Below are 25830 nucleotides of genomic sequence, written 5' to 3'. Positions count from 1 at the left end.
CAAGTCAGGGTAACCCTGGGCCCTGGCCGACTTGCCCCAGACCTAGGTGGATCCCCAGAAGGAGGGAGGGGAGGCAAGCTGGTTCCCCCACACACTTCATCTCCCACCCACACATCCCCGGGCCTTTATTCAAGATGGGAGCAGAGGGTACCAGCGCGAGCGGAGCCTCTCAGAGCTGAGCGTGCCTCTCTTTCTTCTCCCCGCCTTGCCCAGATGACCCCATGATCACGGAGCAGCCTCAGCCTAACCTCCCCGACCAGTTGGTGATTGTCAATGAAATAGAAGCCGAGGCCAGGCCCAGCAAGAGCCTGGCAAGGAGCGTGGATGTGGAGACCGTCACCCTGTCGCCCAGCCTCACCCCCGCCCAGCAGCCCACCATCTCCCTGCTCTGCGAGGACGCTGCAGACACGCTGAGCGTGGAGTCGCTGACCCTCATCCCGCCCGTCGACCGCCACAGCCTCCATGCCCTCACTGGCATCCCGCCGCCGCCCTCGCCAGCCATGGTGGGCACAGAGGCCCTGAGCTCGGGGGCTGGGCAGCCAGAGCCAGCAGACCCCGCAGAGCCCTGAACCGGCCTCCTTCAACATGTACGTGTGTGTGTGTGTGTGTGTGGCCCCGCTGGCAGGGACCTGGAACAGCTGACCCCGCTCTGGGAACATCCACAGTTCTTCTCGGCCCCAGGGAGCACCTCAAACCACCCTTGCGCTCCTCTGCTCCGAATCTAATCCCCCTTTGACTTCATGCCTCTTTGAGAGCAGGCTGGGACCAGTGGCAGTGCTTCCAGCGAACCCAGATCATCCTACAGCCGCCTCAGGGAGGGGGCTGGGCTCCTGGTCTCAGAGCCCTCAGCCCCCGGGCGGGGGGTGGGGGGTGCGGTGGCAGGACCCATCAGCAGCACTCGCTTCATCAGCCAGCCCTTCCGCTGTCTTGGAGGTCCTCTGCCACCATCCCCAGTGTGCAGAGAAGCAGCGGACATGGTCACTTTGTGTAGATATTTCTAGAAAAGCGAACTTCGATAAACACCTCCTTGGAATATTTATTCCTGCTTTTGGCAGCAGATGAAAAACAGCTATTTAAAAAGTTCAAAAAAAAAAGAAACGTCCTCCGCCCTAAGGTTTGATGTCATGTTAAAAGTGTAATATTCCTGTAGAGATTTCGTTTTCATTTTCCCTTGAAGTTCCCAGGATTTGCGGTTTAGAGTTTTCTGTCCCGCCTTCTCCATTGTCTTAAGGGATTCTGACTTCTTTGTTTCTCACTAACCCGGCGAGCCTGTGGAATGATAGAAGTTCTTCTGGAAAGTTTAAAGTATTGTTTAAGCATAAATAAAGGAGAGACACCTATCCTCAGGTACACAACAGAGCTGAGAGGGCCAAAAGTTTCTCTGCCGTGGCAGCCCAGGGCATCACCCGGATCTTTCCATGAAAAGGGGGACTGTGGTCAGGTCCCTGCTCAGGGCCACTCCCCATCCTTCTGGACTAAAACCAAACAGGACAGTTTTCCAGCAAGGCCTTCGGTTGTCACCACCTCTCCACTTCCTAAGAAAGAACTGTGTGCGACTGCAGGGACTCTGGTCTCTGAGGCTCTGATGGAAAAAAAAGGTCATGGAAACCGTGCTCCAAGGCCGTTGCCTGCTGCTCAGCTGTGTGGGTGCCCACAGGCAGGAACGCCCCAAGGGTCAGCCCCTGCCCAGCAGCGAGGACATGACCTCCTAGGAGCCTGGGTTCTGTCCCTCTTCCTCTCAGCTGCTGCTGTAAAGAAGCAAGCTTGTTTGTGTTTGTTTTTGTTTTGTAATGAAAACCCCTGGTTCCTTCTCCATTTGGGCTAGGCGTGTGCAGACCAGGTCTCCTCGATATCCAATAAAGCTCCCAAAATGTTCTTTCTGCTCAAACCATGCACAGCCAAGTGACCTTCAGCTCACTGATCGATGTTCAGACCTTGCAGAACTGGCCTCCACGTGTTCCCACAAGAGTGTGAGCACCTACCGTGTCAGCACTGGCCGGGCCGGGTTGTCAAGCGGCCTTAGAAGATGCTACGCAAACTCACCTGTTAGAGGACCCCGTCCCCCTCGCCTCCTCCTCCTGCTGCAATCAGGAAGGCCCTGCTTGGGCCAGATTCAGCCTCCTGAAGGAAACACCCGGTTCCCCCAAGGAAGGGGTGTGGTGTCTGCGGGACAGGTCTCTTCCAGCCATCAGAAACCCCTGGGCAGGTGAGACCAGCCAGCACCATCAGGGGAAAAGGCCCAGCTCAGACAGGAGGCCATTTCAGCAGAAATTCCAGAGGCCCCAGCAAGGAGACCCAAGCCATGACCTTCAGCGGAGCCCTCCAGAAAGGACAGGCGGCGGGGACAGAAGGATGGAGAAAGTGTGTGTTATCAGGGAGGGGACCCTACGGGTGCCTCTGCTGGGATGAAGCGCAGGATTGCTCTGGAGGCCCCCACTTCTGCTTTTGAAATGATTTTGGAGCAGCAGAAAGGAGGAAAGGCCAGTGGCATTATTCTGAGGAAGAAACCCAGGCAGGTGGACCCAGCCCTTCAAGCTGTAAAGGAGCAAGGTCTCTGCCAGCGGGGACCACATGCCCAGAAGGACCCGGGGCAGCATCGCCAGGCGGGAGAACTGAACGCAGACCGGCCTCCATGGGCTGTTGAGCAGAAGGTGCGATCAGGCCAAGCTTCCACCCCATGCCTGGCCCAGGGGCAGACCTCTCCCCAGGTGGGCTTGCAGGGTTGGTCCCGGGCCCCCCACAGCCTGTTGGCAGCCAGATCCCCACTGTCTTGGCAGCACGGGGCACAGCCATGTCTTCAGGAGCACGCTTGAAAAGCGAACAGTGGGGGCACCTACAGAGGGGCCCTTCCAGAGAGCAGGCACTGGGTCTCCGGGGCAGAGAGAGGTAGAACCAGGAATTCTTGGTGAGCCTGGGGTGGGCGGAGGCCATGGCCCCATGACACGTGGGTACCAGACTCGGATCACCCACCCTCCATCTCCACGTCCTGTCCCTCCAGAGACCCTCCCCAAGTCCACATCAGGCCCGATGGGTTTGCCAAGTCAGGGGCAGAGCTGGTCATCCCCAAACATCAGCTTTGAAAGTGGCTAGGGAAAAGCACATGTGTTTCTGGTTTGCCAGCAGGGGCGCCTCAAAGTCAGACAGCCACGTGCCCTCCCCACAACCCGGGAGGGGGTATTGATTGTCCTGCGGCACCAGCAGACCCTCTGTGCCCCCTTGCCCCTCCAGGCCTGCCCTGCTTGCTGCTCTCTGCAGAAGGCAGCTCGCCGCGCCCCCCCCCACCAAACACCTGCCCTGCAACTAGGGGGTGAATGACAGAATGCACCTCTCTACAGACATACATTAGATTTCCCTAAGGTCTCAAGATGCACTGGTCCAAAAGGCGCGAGGCGGGGTGAGGACCGACACCCACCTTCTTTTCTAGATGCAATAAATAAGAAATATTTAATGTAGTCACGATGACAGGGGGCAGAAACTGTAAGGGTTCCTTATGTTCCTCCAAGTTGAAAATATGTAAATAATTCTTGTCCCGGGGTGGAGCGGGATTGAGAAACCATGCTTTCTGGGCCTCGGGACCGTTCCAGGGAAGTACCTGCTCTCGCCAGCGTGACTCATGTTTCGTGGGTACTGAACACAAGGGTGGAAATGAAAACTGGAACTTCCTTGTAAATTTGAATTTGGCAATAAAAAAAAAGCGTTACCAAGAATGTGGCCGCTGCTCCTTGGCTCTGTGGCGGGAAGGCCACAGCCCGGCAGAGGGGAAGGTTCTCGGCCGTCTGACCCCCCTGCCCTGTCGGAGCTGCTGGGTAGGGTGCAGCCACTGGGTCCTCCCCACCCCCAGCCTGTCCAGGCACCCCCAGTTCCCGAAAGGAGGGGCGGGGAGAACACCTCAGAAAGGAGCCCCCAACCCCAGGCAGGTCAGGTGCCATGAGCCTGGAGCATCCGCCAGCTGCTGGACTCCGTCTGAGCCTCAGCTTCCACACCTAGAGAATGGGCTCGCGACAGCCCTGCCTTGCAGGCTGAGCATGGGGCCTAGTGCAGCGTCGCTGCGCCTCGGACTCCCCACCGAGGACAGCGGGTGAGGTTGTGCTGGGAAGCGCCTTTCCCGGGCAGCATGGGCTCTGGAAATCCCTAGAGGCGGCATCACAGGTTGCCCTAAGAACTTCTGACGCTCCAGCTCAAAGCTGGCCTAGAAACAGCCGGACCTTCTGGGCCTCAAGGTAAAACCCAAGTTGAGTGCAAGGCATTAAGGGGGCTCCCCGCTCGTGCCAAGGGTTGAGGCGATGCTGACGGAAGGTGGGGGCCCCTGCTCTGTGGCCAGCCTGACACTGGCCACCAGCAGGCCTCCCTTCCCCAGCAGGCCCAGATTCCTCCCCTAAAGCCTGCCCACGAGGCCCAGGGCTGAAGTTGGACCCCGCTCTGCAGCAGGGCCTGCAGGGTGCCCAGCACAGGTCCAGGGATTTCATTCGTGACGTGAAGTGCCAGAATAACTTCAGTCTCGAAAAAGGCACTTGCTGGAAAGAGCCCCCCCAGAGAGAAGGTCGAAGACCGGCCTTGAGGCAGCAGCTGTCGGCTCCCTGCCTGCAGAGGGTCTCAGAGCCTCGCTGGGCGGGGCCCTGGGGTGGGGAGACAGGCCCCAGGAGCCCAGGGAGAGGCCCACAGGCACCCACCTGCCTCACAGCCTTCCTGCGAATGAGGAAACAGCCCGCTGGGCTCCTCTGGGCGCAGCCCGCCCTTCGTTTCGTGCTGCCCCCGGGTGGCGGGGCCAAGCGCCCCGGGCTCTTTCCAGGAAGGAGGGAATGAGTGTTGGAATCATCTGGATGCTGGTTCACAGTCTGGCACCACGGGCTGCCCCAGGCCCAGCCAGGGAGAGCCAGAGATGGTGTCAGTGGAGAGCCTTGTGGGCAGCTCGACTCAAAGGGTGCCCTGCGGACCGCGGCCTTTTCCTCCTCAGCCTCCTGGTTCTTCGGGCAGTACCAGCCTCTCTTCAGGAGGCAGAGTCTGGAGCCAGGTCACCCCTGAAGGCTTGGGGTGCAAAGCAAGGGCGGGAACAGGCTGCAAAGCAAGGGCGGGAACCTACTGCCACATGGGTTGTTTGGCTCATGGAGAGAATCGAGGGTCCACATGAGTGAAGTGTTGTACCCAGGGCAGGCGGCCTGGGAGCCTGGGGCTCTTGGCATGAGACCCTCATAGGCAGCTTCCACCTCTCCCCTTGCTGGGCCTGCTTGGTGGCCATGGGCCAGTCGCTGCATCTCCTGGTCTCCGGTTCTGTGTAAGGCAGGCTCAGGAGCCCCCAGCTGCGTGTACCCTCTGACTGCGAGGGGCCCAGGGTTTCCTCGGGAGTCTGCCTCGGGGAGAGTGACTGGAAGGCCCGGCCCAGCCTCCTCTGATGGTACCTGGAAGGTGGAAGGGCGTTTGGGAGGGAAGGGGCAGCATCTTGTCCCTGAGTGACCTTGCATCCCGCACGGAGGACCGTTTCCCAGCCGGCCGCCTGCTGGAACCCCTCCTTCTGTGGTCCTGCCTCCTCGCTGCCCTTCAGGGCGATGGGAAAAAAAAACCCTCACCATCTGAAGTGCTTTTCTCCAAAGGAAGATAGGTTTGAATCACCACACCAGGAACAGGTGGGGCTTCCTGGGAGCTGACTAGTGTGCAGATGAGGCCTTGTGGGGCCGCCCCCGCCCCAAACCTCAGCTTCCCTCCCCCCGCTCAGCCCTGCCGTGGCCCGCCAGTCCCCACCAGTCCTCCTTCTGGGCCACAGCCGTCCAGCCCAGCCTGGCTCCCCTCCAGAACGGTAGCAAGTACCCACCTTGAATACACCCTTGCTCAACACCTGAATATCACTGCCACCTGAAACCACCTCCCTAGTTAATTCAGGCCTCATCCGTGCCAAGGCTCCCACTCTGCAGAGGCCCAGTGCTAGGCTGGGCTCCTCCTAGAGAGATGATGGTGAATAAGACGAACAGAAAGGCAGGGGAACATCCTGACGTGACCCTGTGGCCCAAGGCTCCTGCCTGAGCGACCACTCGAGGCCCCGAGTCTGCTCCGGGAGCTTTAGCCTCGGAGCTGAGAGCAGTGGATGTTTTAAAGCCAAAAAGTGGAGCTTCCCTGGTAGCTCAGCGGTAAAGAATTAAAGAATCCACCTGCCAATGCAGAAGACATGGGTTCAAGCCCCGATCTGAGAAGATTCCACATGCGTTGGAGCAACTAAATCCATGCACCACTATTGAGCCTGAGCTCTAGAGCCCAGGAGCCACAACCACCGTGCTTTGCAATAAGAGAAGCCACTGCAATGAGGAGCCTGCGCACCTCAACTAGAGAATAGCCCCCCAGTCAGCACAACTAGAGAAAGCAGCAATGAAGATCCAGCACAGCTAAAAATAAATGATTTTTTTAAAAGCCAAAACATGGAGGGTTTACAGCTAAAAAGCGATGTGATTGGACACATGTTGCAGGAGATCACGGAGCCTGCAGGTGAAGGACAGTCAGGAGGAGTCCATCGCGTGGGGAGGGGTCACTAGGGAAGGGGCCTGCGACAGGTTTAGGAGGTAAGACTGACAAGCTTGTTGGACTGGCCACGAGGGAGAGAGCTCTGTGTCCCCCTGAACAGCTTCCAGCTGCCACCTCCTCTCTCCACTCCTTTCTTCTTAACCTGTTTCCTCTTTTACTCTGTTGCTTCCACTGATCGCCAAAGGACTGCGGAGGCCTGGTGACAGTTTGGCAAAGCCTAGAAAAATATTAGCATTTTCTGCAATCCCACCATGAAGGGACAACCCATGTGGGCATGCTGTGAGATGTCCTTCCGGTCTTTTTTTCTATGCATTTTAGCAAATGACCTAACACAGGGGGTGTGATTTCATGACCTGCTTTTGACACTTAGCCCCCTGGTCTCACCATTGCCCGTGTTACCGGAAGCTCCGTTTCCAAAGAATATAGAAAGTACTGCCGCAGAGTTGTATCCCTCGGGTTAGCTGTCGCCCAGGGGTGGACCTTAAAGTTGCTTCCACTTTTATTATTTTAAATCACCCTGGCATGAACCCCTTTACACATAAACCTTTGTCCACATTTTACGTTATCAACCCCTAGAAGAGGTTCCAAGCATAGGTTGTAGAAACATAAATCACCTTCTGGCTCTGGCTGTAAATTGCCCAGTGGCTTTCGGAAAAGGTTGGCTCATCAACTCTCCCACCAGCCATGTGCCATTTCTCTACAGCAGCCTCAGCCTGAGTGCTGCCAGTTTTTAAATTCTCCCCCATGGACTTCCCTGGTGGTCCAGTGGTTATGACTCTGCCTACCAATGAAGGGGACACGGGTTCGATCCCTGGCCCGGGAAGATCCCACATGCCACGGAGCAGCTAAGCCAGTGCACCACAGCAGTTTGAGCCCGTGCTCTAGAGCCCAGGAGCCACATCGAAGACCCAACACAGCCAAAAGTAAATTTTTAAAAATTCACCCCAGTTTTACATTCAGCTCAAAGCTCACCTCCTCGATGAAGCCTCCGGGATTTCCCCTCTCCATCCTCCACTTTCCCAGGCCGGTGGCTTCCCTCCCCCCACTTGCCCTGAGCCCTCCCCAGGTGCGGCTAACTTGGATCTGATGTTTCCAGGCATCAGGCAGATGAGTCCCGATCCACCCAGCTTCCCAGCCCCAATCAGTCAACACATGTTGAGCCTCTATAAGGTTTCCTAATAGCCTTTGAGGTTGGCATTATGTCCCCTTTGGGCTTCCCAGGCGGCTCAGTGGTAAAGAATCCACCTGCCAATGCAGGAGATGCAAGAGACTTGGGTTTGATCCCTGGGTTGGGAAGATCCCCTGGAGAAGGGAATGGCTACCCACTCCAGTATTCTTGCCTGGAGAATCCCATGGACGGGGAAAAGGGCAGGCTACAGTCCATGGGGTCGCAAAGAGTCAAACACAACTGAACACGCATGCATGCCCTTTTACAGAGGAGCAACTGAGACCTAGCCCGGAGAGACCATGTGACTTACCCAAGGTTGCACAGCTGCTAAGCGGTGTTGCAGGGGCTAGAAGAGCAACAACTCCCGCTTAATGGATACTTGGTTCAGGCCAAGCCCAGCTAAGCAATGCGCATGCCTGGTCTCATGTACTTCAGCCACCCTACAGGGCTGGCATGACTATTATCCCCATTTCACAGATGAGGAAACTGAGACCGAAGGGCACCCAGCTCAGAAGTGGTGAAGCCTCAAGCCAGAGTCTATGAGGCTCCCAGTCATGTCCTCCACCTCTCAGAGAGCAAGGCGAGGAGTCCCCACCCTATGTGCAAGGGGCCCAGCCAAGCAGGCCCTTCGCCCGCTCCAGCAAATTCACAGGAACTGCTTGGAAATTGCCCTATAACCCTCTGTGTCTTCTCTTGAATCTGCTTATCTCCTGCCCTTTATTGATTTGGCTTTCCTGCCAACCCACCTGGGCGGGAACAGCCCTTTGGTGACAACCACTGCCAAATACCTGGGAAACTGCACCCTCTGCCCAGCCTTGGTGGCATCTAAGAAGTGACACAGAGCCCCACCGCCCTCCAGCCCCTCCCTGGGAGGCTCCGGCGGACAGGAACGAAAGGTTTCACTTCTCCCTTCATTTGAACATTTATTCAGCAAACACTGATTGAGCACTTACTGTGTACCAGGCACTGGGGAGGCAGCAGTGAGCAAGTCAAACAGAGCTCGGTGCCCCCTGGAGCAGACCACCCAGGAGCGGGAAGCAGGCAGTAAAGAAAATAAGTACAGAAATTTCGGGGTGAGTTGAAAATGCTGAGTGCAGGAGAAAATATAAATAGAGCTGAGGAAAGGGGCCCAGCCAGCCAATTCATCTGCAAGTTAAATTGGAAGTTAAATCAAGGAGATCAAGGAAGGTTGTGCTGAGAAGGGACATATGAACAAAGAAGGAAGGAAGCAAGGGAGAAATAGACTCTGGAGTATTTCAGGAAGAAGGAACAGCTGGTGCAAAGGCCCTGGGGCTCATTAGAGGAAGTGCAAGTGCTGGACTGGCTGGGGAGGACCCAGGAAGGGTGAGAGCTGAGAGAAGTAGTGTAACGGGACCAACAGGGTCCTGGGAGGCCGCTGGGGGCACTTGGGCTTTTCTCAGGGGAGAGTGGGGAGCCCTGGGAGGACTGTGAGGAGAGAAGGACCATGTCATGACCCAGGTTTTTATTTTTAATTTATTTTTTTCATTTTATTTTCAGTCGTCCTGAGTCTCCGTTGCTGCACTCAGGCTTTCTGTAGTTGTGGCGAGCAGGGGCTACTCTGTAGTTGTGGTGCAGGGGTTTCTCATTGCAGTGGCTTCTCTTACTGCAGAGCACAGGCTCCAGGCACACGACTTGCAGTCATTGCTGCTCAGCAGTTGCAGCTTGGGGAGGGGGGAGGGTCCTAGAGGTTGCAGGCTTTAGCAGTTGGGGCACATGGGCTCAGTTGCTGCATGACATGTGGGATCTTCCTGGACCAGGGATCGACCCGGTGTCCCCTGCATTGGCAATCAGATTCTTATCCACTGGGCCACCAGGGAAGTCCATGACCTAGGTTTTAATAGGGTCACCCCCAGATTGCTGCTTGGAGAATATTCTGGATCAGTCTAAGAGTGGCCAAATACCCAGCTCACCAATCTGACAAAGCCCCGCAGCTTTGCCCCAAGGGCTACATATACACACACACATGCTCATGTAAATATGCACGCATGCACACATGTGCACCTGCTTATACACACACACACAGACCCTGAGGCTGGACAGACCTAGGCTCCATCCCTGACTCCATAACCAACTTTCCCTGTGACCAGAAGCAAGTGACCTCCCATCTTTGAGCCTCAGTTTCCCCTGCTGGTAAATGGGAGTTCAGAACCTTCTTCCCGAAGTACCCATGGGCAAACTGTGCAGTTTGCCAAGAGGAGGGGTGTCACGTGACTGGCCCCCAGCAGCACCTGCACAATGACCCTTTCTCCTTGAGGTGCCGTAGGATGGGGAATCACCTGGTTACCTTGGTCTCTGACCTCGGGGAGCTGGAGATGCCTTCCAGTCCCTGGAGTCTCTGTGCAAGGTTGTCCCAGGCTGGGCAGGGGGCTGCAGGGACCACCTGAGGGAGCACCCAGCCTCTGGGTGGAAGCCCTATAAACAGCCCACCAGAGGGTCCAGCCAAGGGTCTGGAACCTCCAGGCTCACACATCCACCTTGGATGCTGGTAATCGTGAGAAACACCTGGAAGACGTGTTCTGAAGGTTGAGTCTATGCTCTCCTGCCCTGCGTTATTATTTCACAAACACGTATCATCATCAACGTCCGTCTTTATCTTCACCTTCATCACCTTCATCCCCATCTCGGCATCATCTTCTCCTTTCCCATCCTCTTTAGGATCTTCTTCTTTATCCTCATCCTCACCTTGATCAGCGTCACCACCGTTGTCAACTCCAGCCTCATCTTCATCAATTTCTTCACCCTCAGCCTCATTCTCATCTTCTTCATCCTCATCCTCATTATTTTCATCACTAGTCTTCACAAAGCGTCACCTCTGCATCAGACCCTGTGCTAAGCATGTTGTCATGATCCATCTCATTTCATCCTCTCAGTAATCTCGTAAGGCGGGTACTATGATCTCCACGCTTTCCAGATGGGGAAACAGGCCCAGACAGATTAAAAGATTTGCCCACAGTTGCAGATCTGGGGTTGATTTCCACTGTTATAGGCCCCCTCAAGTGCCCCGACCTTGACCCCAGCTCAGTGGGGAAACCCCAGTCAAGGCCTGGGCCCCACTGGCAGGCTTTGCACGCAATCCCTGCCCTTGCTAGAATTACCAGGCCTCGTTTGCGTCTGCACTAATGCCCCCCCTCTCCCGCAGAACTTTCCCTTTCCCCAGGTCAGGGAGGGTCAGCCCTGCTTCCCAGGGGGGCAACTGAGTCAGGGAGAAGCCAACTTACTCTTTTAGTAAGCACAATACTCAAACCCAGGTCCTCTCCCCACGTGGTGCCCATGGGGGGCTGATGAGAGTGGGGGCATCTGTGAGGCTGGGCATGTGTCACCATCCAAGGAGCCTGTCCCCCTTCATCACAGCCTCCAGGGACCCTCTAAAGCCACTCCCACCCCCTCGAGTTCCCTTAATGGCTCTCAACCTTCCCACTGGGTCCCCCCAAGTGAGAGAGATGCCCTGGGGGGGTCTCAAATAACCAGAGACCGGGCAAGAAAGCTCGATTCTCATTTTTTATATTCCCTTCTGGTCCTTCAAGGGGAGGCAAAGAGAAAACCTCCATCGGGTGCTCATCTCCCTTTAACAATCTTTAGAACATCTGCCAATTTCCCCTTTTGCCAAAGACAGAACCCCCGTCCCGCCGCGCACCACCGCCCCCTCCATCCCCAATCTTCCACCTGCAACCTCTGGAGCCAGAACGTTTTGTCTTCATTGCATTTGTTTACAGTTACCCACTACTTACGGCAAGCCAGACTGGTGTGCCACTTGCGGTGATGGTGTGAAATGTCCATCTTGCTTAAAATGAGCTTTTCAAAGTGTTGGGTTTAAAATAAATTTGTTGACCATAATGAGATATCACCTCGCACCTGTTACAATGGCCGTCAGCAAAAAGATAAGAGACGACAAATGTTGAGAAGCACATGGAGGAAAGGGAACCTTTGTGTACTCTTGGTGGGAAGGTAATTTGGTGCAGCCATGCTGGAGAACAGTATGGAAGTTCCTCAAAACAATTAAAAAAATAGAACTACCATATGATCCGGCAATTCCACTCCTGGGCATACACCCGAAGAAAATGAAATCACTGTGTCAGAGCGAGTTCTTCACCCCTCTGGTCACCGCATCATTAGTCACAACAGTCGAGATGCGGAAACAATCTAAGCGTCTTGTCAACGGATGAATAAAGATGATATGCATATGTACACAATAGAATGTTATTCAGCCACCGGAAGGAAGGAAATCCTGCCATAACGTGAGATGCGATGGATGGACCTTGAGGGCAAAAACCAAATAAGTCAGGGAGAGACAAATACCAGACAACCTCATTTATTTTCATTAACTGATTAATTTTGAGCTGTTCCAGGTCTTTCTTGCCACCTGCAGGCTCACATTTCAAGGCACAGGCTTAGTTGACCCCGAGGCACATGGGATCTTAGTTCCCTGATCAAGGAGTGAACCCGTGTCCCTTGCTTTGGAAGGTAGATTCTTAACCACTGGAACACCAGGAAAATCCCCCGGACTATCTCATTTATATGTGGAATTTAAACAAATGAACTCATAGAAACAGACATTAGATTTGTGGCTACCAGACGGAAAAAGAGAGACCAGCTATGGAGAAGACAATGGCACCCCACTCCAGTACTCTTGCCTGGAAAATCCCATGGACGGAGGAGCCTGGTGGGCTGCGGTCCATGGGATCGCGAAGAGTCAGACATGACTGAGTGACTTCACTTTCACTTTTCACTCTCATGCATTGGAGAAGGAAATGGCAACCCACTCCGGTGTTCTTGCCTGGAGAATCCCAGGGACGGAAGAGCCTGGTAGGCTGCCATCTCTGGGGTTGCACAGAGTTGGACACGACTGAAGCGACTTAGCAGCAGCAGCAGCAGCTTTGTCTCGCCTAGGAGGATGTGCGTGGGGCTGTGTCAACCCCGGGAGGACGGAGGGGAGGCAGGTGAGCACGGAGAAGGAGCCTCGCCTCCCGGTGGAACAGCGGGCGGCATGGAGGTGGAACGGCAACAACGAGGAGAGCCTGAGACTGTGCCCACCCCTGGTGCCTGCAGCCTCTGAAGGGCCCTGCAGAAACCCCAAAAGTTCTCACAAGCCCAGGTCCTAAGCAGGCCGGGATCTGCTGAGACAGAAGCTGCTGCATGCAGCCAGGGTGAGGTCTCACTCGGCCACCCTGCCACCCCCTGACTCAGTGAAACGTCACCCGCAAACCCAGGATGGTCTGTGTTCCACACGCACGGCCTCGGCACAGGGTGGCCCAGGCCGGGGGCAGCGGTGATGGGCCGACTTTGCCTACTTCTCTGAAGGAAGCCTCCAGGCAGCCTGTTCCTAGAAGGAAGGGCCTCACCCAGTGTTTACCTGCTGGCACTGATGCCAGTGGCCAGGCGTGTCCTGCCACGTGTCCGCTTCCTGGGAGGAAGGGAGTGGTCAGGGGGCCTTGGGCAGGGCTCCTGTGAGTCTGCCTGCCCGCTGACACCCAGCAGGTGGACAAAGCAGGAGATGTGGCCTCCACAGTCCCCTTCCCCTGCCTTCCCGCCGCAGGCAGTCCTCTTCTCCCCTCCCTGTGCCTCGGTTTCCTCATCTGATTCATGGACACAGTAACACTTCCTTCCTGGGATTGTGAAAATTAAAGGAAACCACGTGTAGGCTGGGGGGGTTGCTTCAAGGAGCCTGGACTTCATCATGAGTGCGCTGTGGGGAGCCCAGGTGGAGTCTTCAGGGGAATAAAATCTGCTAAATACAACACATGAAAATATGTATTGATGGGGGCTCAGCAGTGAAGCATCCACCTGCCAATGCAGGAGACCTGGGTTCAATCCCTGGGTGGGGAAGATCCCCGGGAGAAGGAAATGGCAACCCACTCCAGTATTCTTGCCTGGGAGATCCCATGGACAGAGGAGCCTGGTGGGCTACAGTCTAAGGTTCACAAAAAGTCGGATGCAACATAATAACTAAATAGCAAAAGCAACCGGTAAGCTCAGAAAAAAAGCAAATCCTAGGGGCCAGCAATAAAGAGGGAATCCCAGGTGACCAGAGGTGGACTCTGGGACCTCCTGCCCACCTGGGGTCGGAGGACGTGACCTTGCCACAGAGCCGGGGGAGGCAGGGACGGAGAACCCTCATGACTCAGGACCCTGGAAAGCAACCCCCTCCAAAAGAGGGGGCAGCAGTCTGCCCACCCACCCAGGGATGCAGCCGAAGACGAGGGAAGGGGCTGAAGCATCTAGTGAGAACTTGAAAGTCTGAGACTGGGAGGGTGGGGGTGGGGCAGGCGGGTGTGCGATCTGAAATGATGCTCCCCCCAGGTGGCTGCAGTCTCAAACCAAACCATCCTATGAAAATCCGTCTGCAGCATCAGCCAGAGCTGCCTCAACAGGCCTCTGGGGAAGGTAGGCCTGCCCACAGAGGCGCAAGCAGGCTCTCAGTACTGAAGATGAGCTCATGGTGAACCTTAGAAACCAGCAGAGGAATCCCACCTGGTGGGAGGAGCCTCACCTGAGCGGTCCTTACCCACAGAGCCACCAGCCCCTCTACCATCCCCCACCTGATGTCAGGACCGCCGCCAAACCCCCTGCCCCTTCACACTCCCAAACCCGGGAGACGGCCCCTCTCATCAGTGCCTCACGGGAGCCTGGGGTTCGTGTGGAGGAATTCCAGGGGGTGGGGTAGGGCCGAGTGTCTCCCCTGGGTCCACAAGGTGAGGACAGAGAGGGCCATGTGCAATGGGGAGACCACGGGGCACTGAAGCCCCCCCAGAAGTCCTCCGAGAACTGGAGGCAGGGGCGGGCCTCCCACAGGGACCCAACGCAGGCGTGAGGAGCTTGCAGAGCCTCCAGGGACCGTGGCCTCTGGGAGGCAAGTCTCCAAGATGCAGGGATGTGATGGATGATGTGATGGATGCAGGAACCCAGGAGACCAACCAGGTCCCTGCCGTCACGCATCACAGTCCCGGAGTGAGGCCGACAATTCAAGGTGTGTGGGGTGCCCTGGAGCTGGGACAGGAGCACAGAGGAGGGGTCCCCAACCCAGCGGCAGAGGCAGGCTTGAGAGGGACAGTGACTTTTTTTCTGGCAGGCCTGGATTCGAATCCTGACTCCACACAACGGTACTGAGTTTTCCTGTGCCTCAGTTTTCCCCTCTGTGTAATGGGGGTAACAATAGTCCTCCTCCTGGGGCCCTGGGAGGATTGTAGGCTATAACGCACTTGGCTAGGCAGCTGCTGGGAGGCCAGGCCCACAGAAGAATGGCTGGGCTTATTACTAATGAATGAGGATGAGTCACCCAAATGGGCCACCGTCATCGATCTGATGCAATGAATGGGCAGATGAGAGAAATGAATCAATGAATGAAAAGTTCGGTACTGGCTTACAGGGAGGGGATCTTAACCATGAGGAAGGGAGGAGAGGCCCACCCTGAGTCAGAACTGGGCCAGAGGTCAGGTGATGGCTCACTATGGCACTGGGTGTACACACGTGACACCCACTTAATCCTTCCCCAATGATAACATGCCAAGGACCTTAGCAGGGTTCCCTTCCTGCCGGCCAGCAACTCAGCGTCTTCCTTCCCCCCAACCTCTCCCTCTGGGGCTTGGGAGACACTGAATCAGGGCTTTTGGGGCAGTGGAGAAGGATGAAAATCTAGATTCAGCAAGGAGTGTCCAAGGAAGTCAGAGGCTGGCCCCTCCCTGGACCAGGGGACCCCGCCCAAGACTGCAGAGCTTGGCGATCCCTGTGGTGGGACCCAGCGGTCTTCCTGCCCCACCTCTGCTCTGGGCTGAGCCTTTGGGTACTGAGGTCACACCCCCCTCCCAAGCAGCCCCGTCCACCAGAAGAAATAATAGTAATGGCCATGAAAGATTTAAGGAGCCAGGCATGGTGCCAAGGGCTGCCATTCACTTCCTCGTCCAGTTCTACCTACGGGGGTAGAAACAACAGAGACCCCGATCGGCCACTGATTTTTCAACCGCAAAAACAACAGTCCTGGGTGTCCTTCAGCTGGTGGTCTCAATAGCTCCATTTTGCAGAAAACTAGGCTCAGGCTGGCCGAGCAGCCTGGAGAAGCGGACGGGAGGTGGGAGACCCTCGGGAGGGCTTGGGGAGGAGGGGCAGGAATAAGGAGGTCTGGGCTGACTCAGGGGACGGTGGGCTGCCCCTGGCCATCCCCGCCGGGGAATTTGGTGCTGGGGATCTGAGCAGTTGGAGTCAGACTGGGGCTTTCTGGCCCTCCCACTGGGGCTCCCTTGGGAGTGCGGTGCATGAGCCTCCATCTGGCTGTCCCCCACCCAAGGGCGACCCTCCCTGAAGCGGTCCACAGAGCCTCCCTGGGGCCTTGATTTGCCTGAGAACAGGGGACGAAGGCAGAGGAGAGTGGGGTCCCCCAGGGAAGAATGGGGCCCAGCCTACCAGGCATGGCGCCACCAGGAATGGCACCACCTCATCTGTGAAGAGAGCTCCCGTGTCTTAGGAAAGGGGGCATTGCCACTGATCGGCGTCTGAAGACCCCATATCAAGGGCAAGGGGCAGTGACTTATGGGGAAGCTCAGGGGCCCTAGGGGTGGGGTGGGACAGACAGGGGGAGGCACATGGGTGTCCAGGCTGCCTCCTCTCCCACCCTCATTGTCAAACCTGTCAGTCTTTGAGACCAGCTCAGATATCCCCTCCTCCAGGAAGCCTCCCTGGATATCCCCACCAGGCAGGTAGCCTTTCTTAGCCCTTCTCCGGATTCCTCATAGGAGACACAGTGCATCCAGCCTCTTTCCCTCAACCCTGACCTCTCTAAGAGCCATAGACACAGCCATGTGCGGTTCATTTCTATAATCTCAGCCCCTCCCATAGGGATCTGCTGCAGAGTGAAGCTTGGTGGGCTCATGCCACCTGGAATTGCACTTCTTCCCCCACCCGGCCCTTTTCATATCTTGTCCCATGTAGTCCTCACCACCACCCTAAGGGGCAGCTACCACGGTTTATTCCCATTTTACAGATTCAGAGACTGAGCCCGAAGGAAACTAGGGACCTCTCCCTGGGTCACACAGCCACCAAGAGACAGACCTGGGTTGGGCTGTGACTTCAGGGTGTCTCGGAGGGGGCTGACCTTCCTCCCTGCCGTGTCTTCAGAAAATGTTAGAACAGCTGCCATGAAGAAGCCTGAAGCACAGCAACCAAGGGCAGACGTGAGCTCTAGACTTGGAGTAACTTACTGTCTATGGCGCCCTCCCTCAGTCTCTCCTCTTTGCCAACCATCAGAGGAAGACACGTGCATCCCCATTGTACAGATGGGGAGACTGAGGCCCGGGGAGGGGGTGGTCCAGGGCTCCAAGGCTACCGGGCTCCAATAAGGATGAGACCCAGTGCAGTCCCTGAACTCTGGATTCTGAGTCCAGCACCGCACACGGAGTCGCTGAACCCCACCCAGCACCTGCTGAGGGGCGTCTGAGAAATTGATTTCCAGCTCAAAGACCAGTTGGGCTTTTGGGAAAGGAGCTGGGGAAATTGCGAAGGGATGGGGAGGCGAGGGGTGGGGGGTAGGTAGAAGACAGGCACACTTCCTGCTGGAAGAAAGTCTATCCGTCACTTCTGGGAACCACAGTGGCTCAGCAACAGCTTGGTGCACTTTGACCCCCGTGGAGCACCCAGCTGTCACCCTTGACAGCCCAGCTGGCCTGCTTGGAGTCTGCATGTCTGACATCCAGGTGTACCTCTCCAGCCACCTGTGCTGCCACTTGTTTGACTGCTGGACAGGGTGCCCAGCTAGGGCTCCTGCCAGCTCTCTGGGGGACGGGGGAGCTGGAGTGGCCAGTCATCCCGGCCGAACCCTGAGCTGGCATTGCGGGGGCCCAGCCCCTGCCGATGAGGCAATGTGAGTCCTGTTTCCTGTTACTGTGGCTATGCAAATGGGGGGAAATCAGGGCCTCTCCTGGAGCAGGCTTCCCGGAATGATGGCATCGATTGTCCTGAGAAACCTGGCCCCGCTGGGGCCCCCAAGGGAGGGGGAGGGTGTACATGGCTAAGATCCCTTTCCGTCCTCCTGCAGCTGTTGACGTGGGAGCCGGAGCCGGCAAGCTGGGCAGCTGCCCCGCTGGGAGAGCATCTTGAGCCTAGACCTGGGCGGATAGGTCACGTGACCCACCCACCTGGCCCGGCCTGTCCTGGCCTGCCCCGAGAAGCCAGGCAGCAGCTTCCACTTCTCATCGCTGCATCCTCAGCTCGTGGGAAGCGGGGAGCAGGAAGCAGAGGTGGCCTTGCTCGTTCTCAGTCCCTGTCCCAGGGACGGCCACACCCAATCCCCTCTCTTTACACACAAGAAAACAAGCCTGGGCTGGGGACTGGCCCAGGTCTCTCCGCTTCCCATTCACCCTCAAACCTCCTCTGCTTGAACCAGAAGCCCACTGGACTTCCGAATCCGTCTTCTGGTTTCTGCTGGCTCATTAGCCTCAGGTCCCAGCCCAAACCTGGCTGCTCATCCCCCTGCTCCGTTCAGGCTTTCCAAGGGGTCCTTCTCAAGCTCACATCTGACCATTTCACTCCTCCGGCCTGGCATCAAGTCCTCGTTCAAAGCCGGGCCCCAGGACTTCCCTCCTGGTCCAGTGGTTAAGAATCTGCTGCCAATGCAGGGAACACGGGTTCAATCCCTGGCCCTGGGATGATTTCACTTGCCAAGGGGCAACTAAACCCATGTGCCACAACTATGGAAGCCCACACACCCTAGAGCCTGGTCTCTGCGATAAGAGAAGCCACCGCAATGAGAAGCCCATGCATGGCAACTAGAGTGTAGCCCCCACCCACCACAACCAGAGAAAGCCTGTGCACAAAAGCAAAAACCCAGCACAGCCAAAAATAAAAAGAAAGGAGAAGAAAAAGCCAGTCCCAAAGATGGCCCATCATCAGGCCCCTCCACTCAGAGTGGCCTCATCCCTTGGCACACCTATCTCACACACACACACCCTGGGGACTGCCAGAACTCCTCCAAGGTCCCTCTTGGGCCTCCGCAGCTTTGCTCAAGCTGTCATGTCTTCCTGGGATGGCATTTCCTCCACCATTGCTTCTCTAGCTCCTACTCATCCTTTAAGACAGCATTGCCACCTCCAGGTAGCCTTCCCAGATACCCCTAGCAGGATCATGTGCCTATTCTGGGCTCCCGGGACCCTCCACATTCCTCCATCACCACATGTGTCACACTGGGCTGTCATGTCCCTTTAGCTCCCGTCTTCTCCCCTGACTTGGGTCGGTGGGGGGGGGGGGTAGTCCTTAAGGAGTGGGCACAGAGAGGGCAGGGAGACAAAACATCCAGTCTACAGGATTGGTGAAGTATTGGACGTGGGGGGCTGAGGAGGGAGGTATCAAGGAAGAAGTGACAGGATATTGCACATGCGCCTCTCCCAGAATGCTGAGGGTCACAGACACCCAAGCTTTGGTCACCTTTGAGTCCCCCACCTTCTGAACCCCCTTCCGACATCAGGAACCTCAATTCCTAGCCCACCATATGCTTGCGGGCAGGACACAGCCCTGCCTCCCAAGGGAGGAGCCCAAATAGGCCACACCCACTTTCCTATCCTCCCTTGCGGCTAGGGCTTGGTCATGTGACGTGGGCTCAGCCAATGAAAGGCACCCAGTCTGGAGTTTGAACGAGCCTCTTGCAGTGCAAAGGAAGGATCTGGAAGGTCTTTCTGAGGGAGGTCTCAGCAACATGGAGTTCCCTGGGCACCTTGGAAGGAGCGTGGGCACCGCCATGCTGGCTTGTGGCAGAAATGGAGTTGGGGTCTTGCCTCTTACGGCCTGCCTTCTTCATGTGGACTTCCTGCCCTCTTAGGGGTTCGGTGAGCACCCCAGGATTTGTTCAGTATGTTCGTCTATTTAAATGAACCACAGTTGGATTCTGTTATTTGTCATTAAGAAACCTCAAGGCCCTCGAGGGAGGCGGGGCACACCTGGAACCAACTCGAAGGAGTCATTGTTTCTGGAAAGACGGGAAGTGCATTCAGGTGCAGGAACAGCTGACCAGGGTCAAGGTCAGGCTTCGGGGACATATAAGCGATGTTGGGGATGACCACTAACCTGGGTTTGGAGTGTGGGGTTCAAGCTGGAGGATGCGGTAGGCAGTGTTGTCAAGGATTAGATCCAAGACAGCCCGGAGTGCCAGGACAAGAGGCAGCCTGGACACTATCATGCAGGCAGTGGGAACCAAGTGGTTGTTTTAGCTGGAGGTGTGCTGATCAGATCAGTGTTTAAAAAAACTCACCCTGCTGCTCGGGGGAAGCTGGACCAGGGGTAGTCTTGGGCATGCCCCGGGTTTCTGAGCCTTTTCCAGGTGAGTGAGCAAACCCAGGATGTGGACACTGGAACTGTTAAGGACTCCATCTCTTCCTGGATATTGAAGGGCTTCCTGGACCTTTTACCTCTTCCTCCTTTCCCCTGCTGCACCACAGAACCTCAGTGGAGCATGCCTGACCGCCTCCCACCCTCCCCAGGGAGCTTTGGAATGTTGGAACACCTCTCAGACCCACCAGGCCATCCTCCTTGCCTGAGTGTCCTGGGGGCTCCTGGAAGCAATGGGAAGGAGTATTCTAGAATGGACCATCCCGACTCTGAGCCTCTAGCCTAAGATTTAGCGGTAGCTGTTCCCCATCCCACATCCAGCACTTCAGCAACCTTCCTGGCCATGCCTGTCCACCCCTCTCCATCTCTGTAGCCACCACCCTGGTCCAGGTGCCCCTTCTCTCGCTTGGACTGCCCTTGGCTATAGCCTGGTCTTCTGGGCCCTACTAGTCCCCCAAGCATCCCTATTCCCTTCCCAGCAGCTAGCACATCCTTTTCCAAACCTGATCATACTGTTCCACTTGCCATTCTGCCTTGCCTGCTGCCAGGACATGGTCCAGGGCCAGGCCTGCAAGGCCAGGTGGAGGACCTCTTGAGGGGGCTCCCCGCCCAGCCCTCTCCATGCTCCTACCCCACCTGCCTTCCCTGTGTGCATGTCTCCACCCTTGTACCCACCCCCTGCCTTTCATACATGCTGGTCCATTGGCCCTGTGGACTGGTTAATTGAAGTCAAGCAGCGGCTTCTCCCTTGGGCAGTGTGGCCCCTCTGCTCCCCATGGCCCCGCCCCCCCATCTCTCATGGCACTCATCCTATGTTCTTAGACATGGGGGGCATTTCTCATCCCTGGTTGCCATTAAGCAGGATATCTGGTAGGGGCGGTGGGCTGGTTCAGGCTGCTCTTGGCTCATTCATTTATATTACTTCCCCGAACCTGGAGGCAGATGAGTTTGCAATCTCCAAGGACTGGGGGCCACCTCAGAGGAGGGGTTACCACCCAGCTCTGTATTTACAAGTGCCTCTGCCGCTGTGTGGACAGCGGGGCCGCAGGAAGGCAGGGAGCCAGTCAGGAGGCCTAGGATGTCCCCCTGAGAGATGAAGGTAGCTGTGGGTCAGAGAGAAGCAAATTTTCCAGAAAAGAAAGTGAAAGTGTTAGTTGCTCAGTCGTGTCTGACTCTTTGCGACCCCATGGACTGTAGCCTGCCAAATTCCTCTGTCCATGGGATTCTCCTGGCAAGAATACTGGAGTGGGTTGCCATTTCCTTCTCCAGGGATCTTCCTGACCCAGGGATAGAACCCCGGGTCTCCCTTTTTACCGTCTGAGCCACCAGGGAAGCCTTTTTTTTTTTTTTTCCTAGAAACAGAGGTCAAATCAAGAGCATTCAGCAGCTGCAGCAGTGGGTGCCCCACCTACATCCCCCAGCCTTCTCCACCTCCTGCTCCTCTCAAGGAACTTTCTCTGCCGCAGCCAGCTCTTGCCCCTCTATCAGAGCACCATCCGCTGCCGGTAACAGCTTGTCTGGTAAGAGCCGAAGAGCTCGGCATCCACTTCGGCCAGGGAGTTGCCCCTACCAGTCACGGGGATGTGGGTGTGGAAAACCTCCAACTTGCTGGCCTGATCAAATCTCTCATGGGGCAGCCCTCTCGACTCCAGCGTGAGGTCCCTGCAGGGCCCATCCTCCGTCCCCCTGCTCAGCTTCCCCCTACCCACATCTTTCCTGGCATACAGCTGGATTTTCATCAGGGGTCCACTTCTAGGGGAGCCCACACTGGGGACCGTCGCTGATCAGATCTGGGGCCTGAGAGAAGGGGAGAAACCGAGTCCAGGCTACAAGGGCCGACGTCCCAAGATGGGGTGCACTGGCCTGGGAGCCCTGGATGGAGGTAGGGCAGGGGTGCAGGTGTCCTTGTGGACAAGTGGCTATACTGGTCATGTTGCCAAAAGCACACCGGGCAGTTCACCATCCAGGAAAAAAGGTGCCCCAACCCAGTGAGGCTCCCCTTCCCAGCAGGGACTGATAGCCTTTTCCTTGACCCTGGGCTGGCAGTCGGGAGTAGCTGAGTGCTGGACAGCTGCACAGGGCAGAGGGGCCAGAGGGAGCCTTCTTGGAAAGTGCCTCCCAGAGGACCAGGCTGGTCCCAGAAAGCATGAGTCATGAATGAAGCAACCTAATTAAGCCCCCAACCTCCCCCTCCCTGGGCCAGGGCAGGCAGCCTCCCATGTCTTCCTGGGAGTCAGGATGGATGTGGTGACCACTCTTCCCATCTTTCCTTGATCCCAGGCAGCCCACTGACCCCACTGGGCCCCCAGGACGCACCCATCAGCAGCGGGTAGTTGTGCCTCGGGACTCGCCAGGCTCCTGAGTTGACACAACCTCAGACAGCTTCCTGACACCTTTCTGCTCCACCAGGCTGGTGCCCCAGCTTCCCATGTGAGAAATCCCCAGGGACCCTCCCACCCCACCCCCATGCCAGCACCCTGTAGAGTCATGTGGCACGCAGATGCTAGTCATACAAATGCCCTTCACAGTGCTGGACAGGGAGTGAGCCCAGATCTTGTTGGACTGAAGCCCAGGCCCCCCCCCGCGCCAACCTCAGGACCCCTCCCTGCACCTCTAGACCCTCCCACCCCTCCAAGTGACGCCCTGTGGTTGGTGGACCTCTCCCCTGCCCCTCTCCCAGCTGAGTCCTGGGGCAAGACCAGAACACTCACAGAAAGGATGGGGTGCTGCGTAGGCAGGTGATCCTGCAGTGGGGTCTCTTGCTCTCACTGGTATCCCCCGGCCTTCATAACCCTCTCACCCAGCTTCTATGCTGGAAGGCAGGCTTGGCTGTCCCTGGTGGGCCAGCCTGTCTCCAGAGCTGGGGGCAAGGGACTCAGTGGGTTTATCCATTCTTCTGGCCTAGAGCAGATCTTTAAAGCTTATTAACAGTCAAATCTATTAGGGCTTCCCTGGTGGCTCAGTGGAGAAGAATCCTGGTGGTAAAGAATCCACCTGCTAATGCAGGAAACCCAGGTTTGATCCCTGGGTCAGGAAGATCCCCTGGAGGAGGAAATGGCAATCCATTTCAGTATTCTTGCCTGGGAAATCCCATGGATAGAGGAGCCTGGCGGGCTACAGTCCGTGGGGTTGCAAAAAGTCGGACACAACTGGGCAACTAAACAACAACAGATCTATTGTTTACCCCATACCTGGCCTTTGGCTGAACATTAGGCCTCTATCATTGAACTGATGGTCCCCATTTTTCAGATAAGGCAGTTGAAGCTTGGAGAGGTTAAGCAACCTACCCCAAGCCACACAGCTAGTACACAGTGGGGCTCCTATGTGACTCTTAATCCCCAGCCTTTGTATTCTTTATGAACCCATGTTGTAGATTCAGACTCAAGGAGGGGGCTTCTGGTAGCTTGAGAAACATCATGGAATGAATAATCACAGTTACTACTCTCAGGGCTGCCTGTTTTTATCTACTCATTTGACATTTGGGTGATCTTTTGGAAAAGATGATTCAAAATGCCAAAGGAACAAGAGTGCCCCTCTGTCCCTGAGCCGCCCTGATCCCTTCCCGATACAAGTTCCTTAAGTTTCCTTGGTGAGAGAGTTCATGCATTCACCCCAATTGTAGTATACCGTACATACTGCTCTAGTCATCTGTTGCAGCATGACCAATTACTCCCATGTTTAGTGGCTTAAAATACCAATAAACCTTTATTACCTCACAGTTTCTGAGGATCAGGAATTTGAGAGCAACTCAGTTGGGTAGTTTTGGCTCAGGATCTTCAAATTGTTGGCCGAGACTGTGGTTATCTGAGAGCTGGAGGGCGACCGAAGAACCCAGTTCCAAGATGAATCACTCGTGGCCGTTGGCAGGAGGCCTCAGTTCCCACCACATGGATGCTTGAGTATCCTTACAACATGGCAGCTGGCTTCTCCCAGAGCAAGTGGTCCCAAAGAGAACAAGGTGGCGTCTTCATTATCTTCTATGGTCCAGGCTCGAAAGACACATTGTTTCTGCTTTATCCTGTTAACTACACAGGTCAGCCCTGGTTAACATGGGAGAGGACCACACAGGGGCATGAATGGTCAGAGTTAAGAATTATGGGGGTCCCCTGGAGGCTGCCAACCACACACATGGTCCTGCACCTTGTTTTATCCCACATAATTCTCGATCAATACGCAGTGGCTTTCTCTCTTTAGGTGCATGGTGTCCCATGCGGGCGCACCATGATTTATTTATGTAGTCCTCTGTTGAGACCTCCTATCAGGGTTGTTCTTGGTTTTTTGCTCTTACAGTCAGGGCTGTAATGACTGTTTTTGTACAGGAATTATTTCCAGTATCTCTGGAGGAGGAATACCTGGGGATAGAATGGCTAAGTCAAAGGTTGTGGTGCTTTGAAAATGTAGTCATAAAAATTTTTGATATTTCTTGGATTGAGAAATAGAGTCCCTGTCTCCTCCACTAAGTCCGAGTGGCCTTTTTAAAAAAAAAAAAAAAAGAATTACCACAAACTTAGCAGCTTTTCAAACACTCATTTATTATTTATGTTTTAATTTATTTATTCTTAGTGAAAAGATAATTTGCTTTACAATATTGTGTTGGTTTCTGCCATACTATTTATTTTTAAATTTTACTCACTTTATTTACTTATTGACTCTGTCAGGTCTTAGTCTCGCATGTGGGATCTTCGTTGGCAGCAGACGATGGGCCTTCATTGGGCTCTTTAGACTCTGTCAGGTCTTAGTCTCGCACGTGGGACCTTCGTTGGCAGCAGACGACGGGCCTTCATTGGGCTCTTTAGTTGGAGCGTGCAAGCTTACTTGTCCTGTGGCATGTGGAGTCTTAGTTCCCTCACCAGGGATGCTGTGTCCCCTGCATTGCAAGGCAGATTCTTAACCACTGGACCACTGGGGAAGTCTTCCAGAGTGGCCCTTTGATGAATTCGATCGAAAGGGTTTTGCAGACACGATGCTATGTGACACCTGAGGCTGGGTGATAAAAGGCCATGCCAGTCCCACCTCGATTGCTGGGATACTTGGCCTTGGGGCCCTGAACCGCCATGTGAGGCTGCCAAGCTGTGAGGAAGCCCAAGATTCATGAAGAGGCCACATGTTGGCACATGAGTGAACAGTCCCAGTGACACCCAGCCTTTGAGTCATGCCAGCTAAGAGGCCAGTCATGTGAGTGAAGAAGCCTCAGACAGTCTGAGTCAACCCAGCTAAAGCCTTAGACTTAATGAAGTAGAAACAGAAATAGAGAAGTGGAATAAAGGGTATGAGCAGGTTTGATTTGTACCAGGCACTTAACACACACCTTAGCTCATTTCATCCTCCTAACAAATCCCAAAGAAAGGCAATGCCAAAGAATGTTCAAACTACTGCACAATTGCACTCATCTCACACGCTAGTAAAGTAATGCTCAAAAGTCTCCATGCCAGGCTTCAACAGTACATGAACCATGAACTTCCAGATATTCAGACTGGATTTAGAAAAGGCAGAGGAACCAAAGATCAAATTGCCAACATCCGTTGGATCATCGAAAAAGCAAGAGAGTTCCAGAAAAACATCTACTTCTGCTTTATTGACTACTCCAAAGCCTTTGACTGTGTGGATCATGCTAAACTGGAAAATTCTGAAAGAGATGGGAATACCAGACTACCTGACCTGCCTCTTGAGAAATCTGTATGCAGGTCAAGAAGCGACAGTTAGAACTGGACGTGGAACAACAGACTGGTTCCAAATAGGAAAAGGAGTACGTCAAGGCTGTATATTGTCACCCTGCTTATTTAACTTCTATGCAGAGTACGTCATGAGAAACGCTGGGCTGGAAGAAGCAC

General features: G+C 55.3%; 1 protein-coding gene and 1 long non-coding RNA gene across 9 annotated transcripts in view; both read left to right on the top strand.

Moving 5' to 3' along the window:
- CLEC16A (C-type lectin domain containing 16A) overlaps positions 1-3707 on the top strand; it is a 233291-nt gene extending 229584 nt beyond the window's left edge. For 6 of the 8 annotated variants that reach the window (XM_044935686.2, XM_044935684.2, XM_025275226.3 and 3 more), the window contains one exon: positions 214-3707. In XM_044935686.2, coding sequence (XP_044791621.2) covers positions 214-569 — 356 coding nt within the window. In that variant the 3' untranslated portion in view covers positions 570-3707. The remainder of the gene's footprint in view (positions 1-213) is intronic. The other 2 variants (XM_044935689.2, XM_044935685.2) reach the window with 2 other exon arrangements.
- A 15594-nt stretch (positions 3708-19301) lies between these two features.
- LOC123331499 lies at positions 19302-24502 on the top strand. The gene is made up of 4 exons (XR_006640547.1): positions 19302-19500; positions 21356-21519; positions 22280-22429; positions 23719-24502. It is a non-coding gene; the product is annotated as an uncharacterized LOC123331499 (long non-coding RNA).
- Positions 24503-25830: the final 1328 nt, after the last annotated feature.

The sequence above is a fragment of the Bubalus bubalis genome, chromosome 24 (genome assembly GCF_019923935.1).
Source record: "Bubalus bubalis isolate 160015118507 breed Murrah chromosome 24, NDDB_SH_1, whole genome shotgun sequence".
In the NCBI taxonomy this organism is placed as follows: Eukaryota; Metazoa; Chordata; class Mammalia; order Artiodactyla; family Bovidae; genus Bubalus; species Bubalus bubalis.
This window is presented reverse-complemented; position numbering and strand designations above follow the sequence as displayed.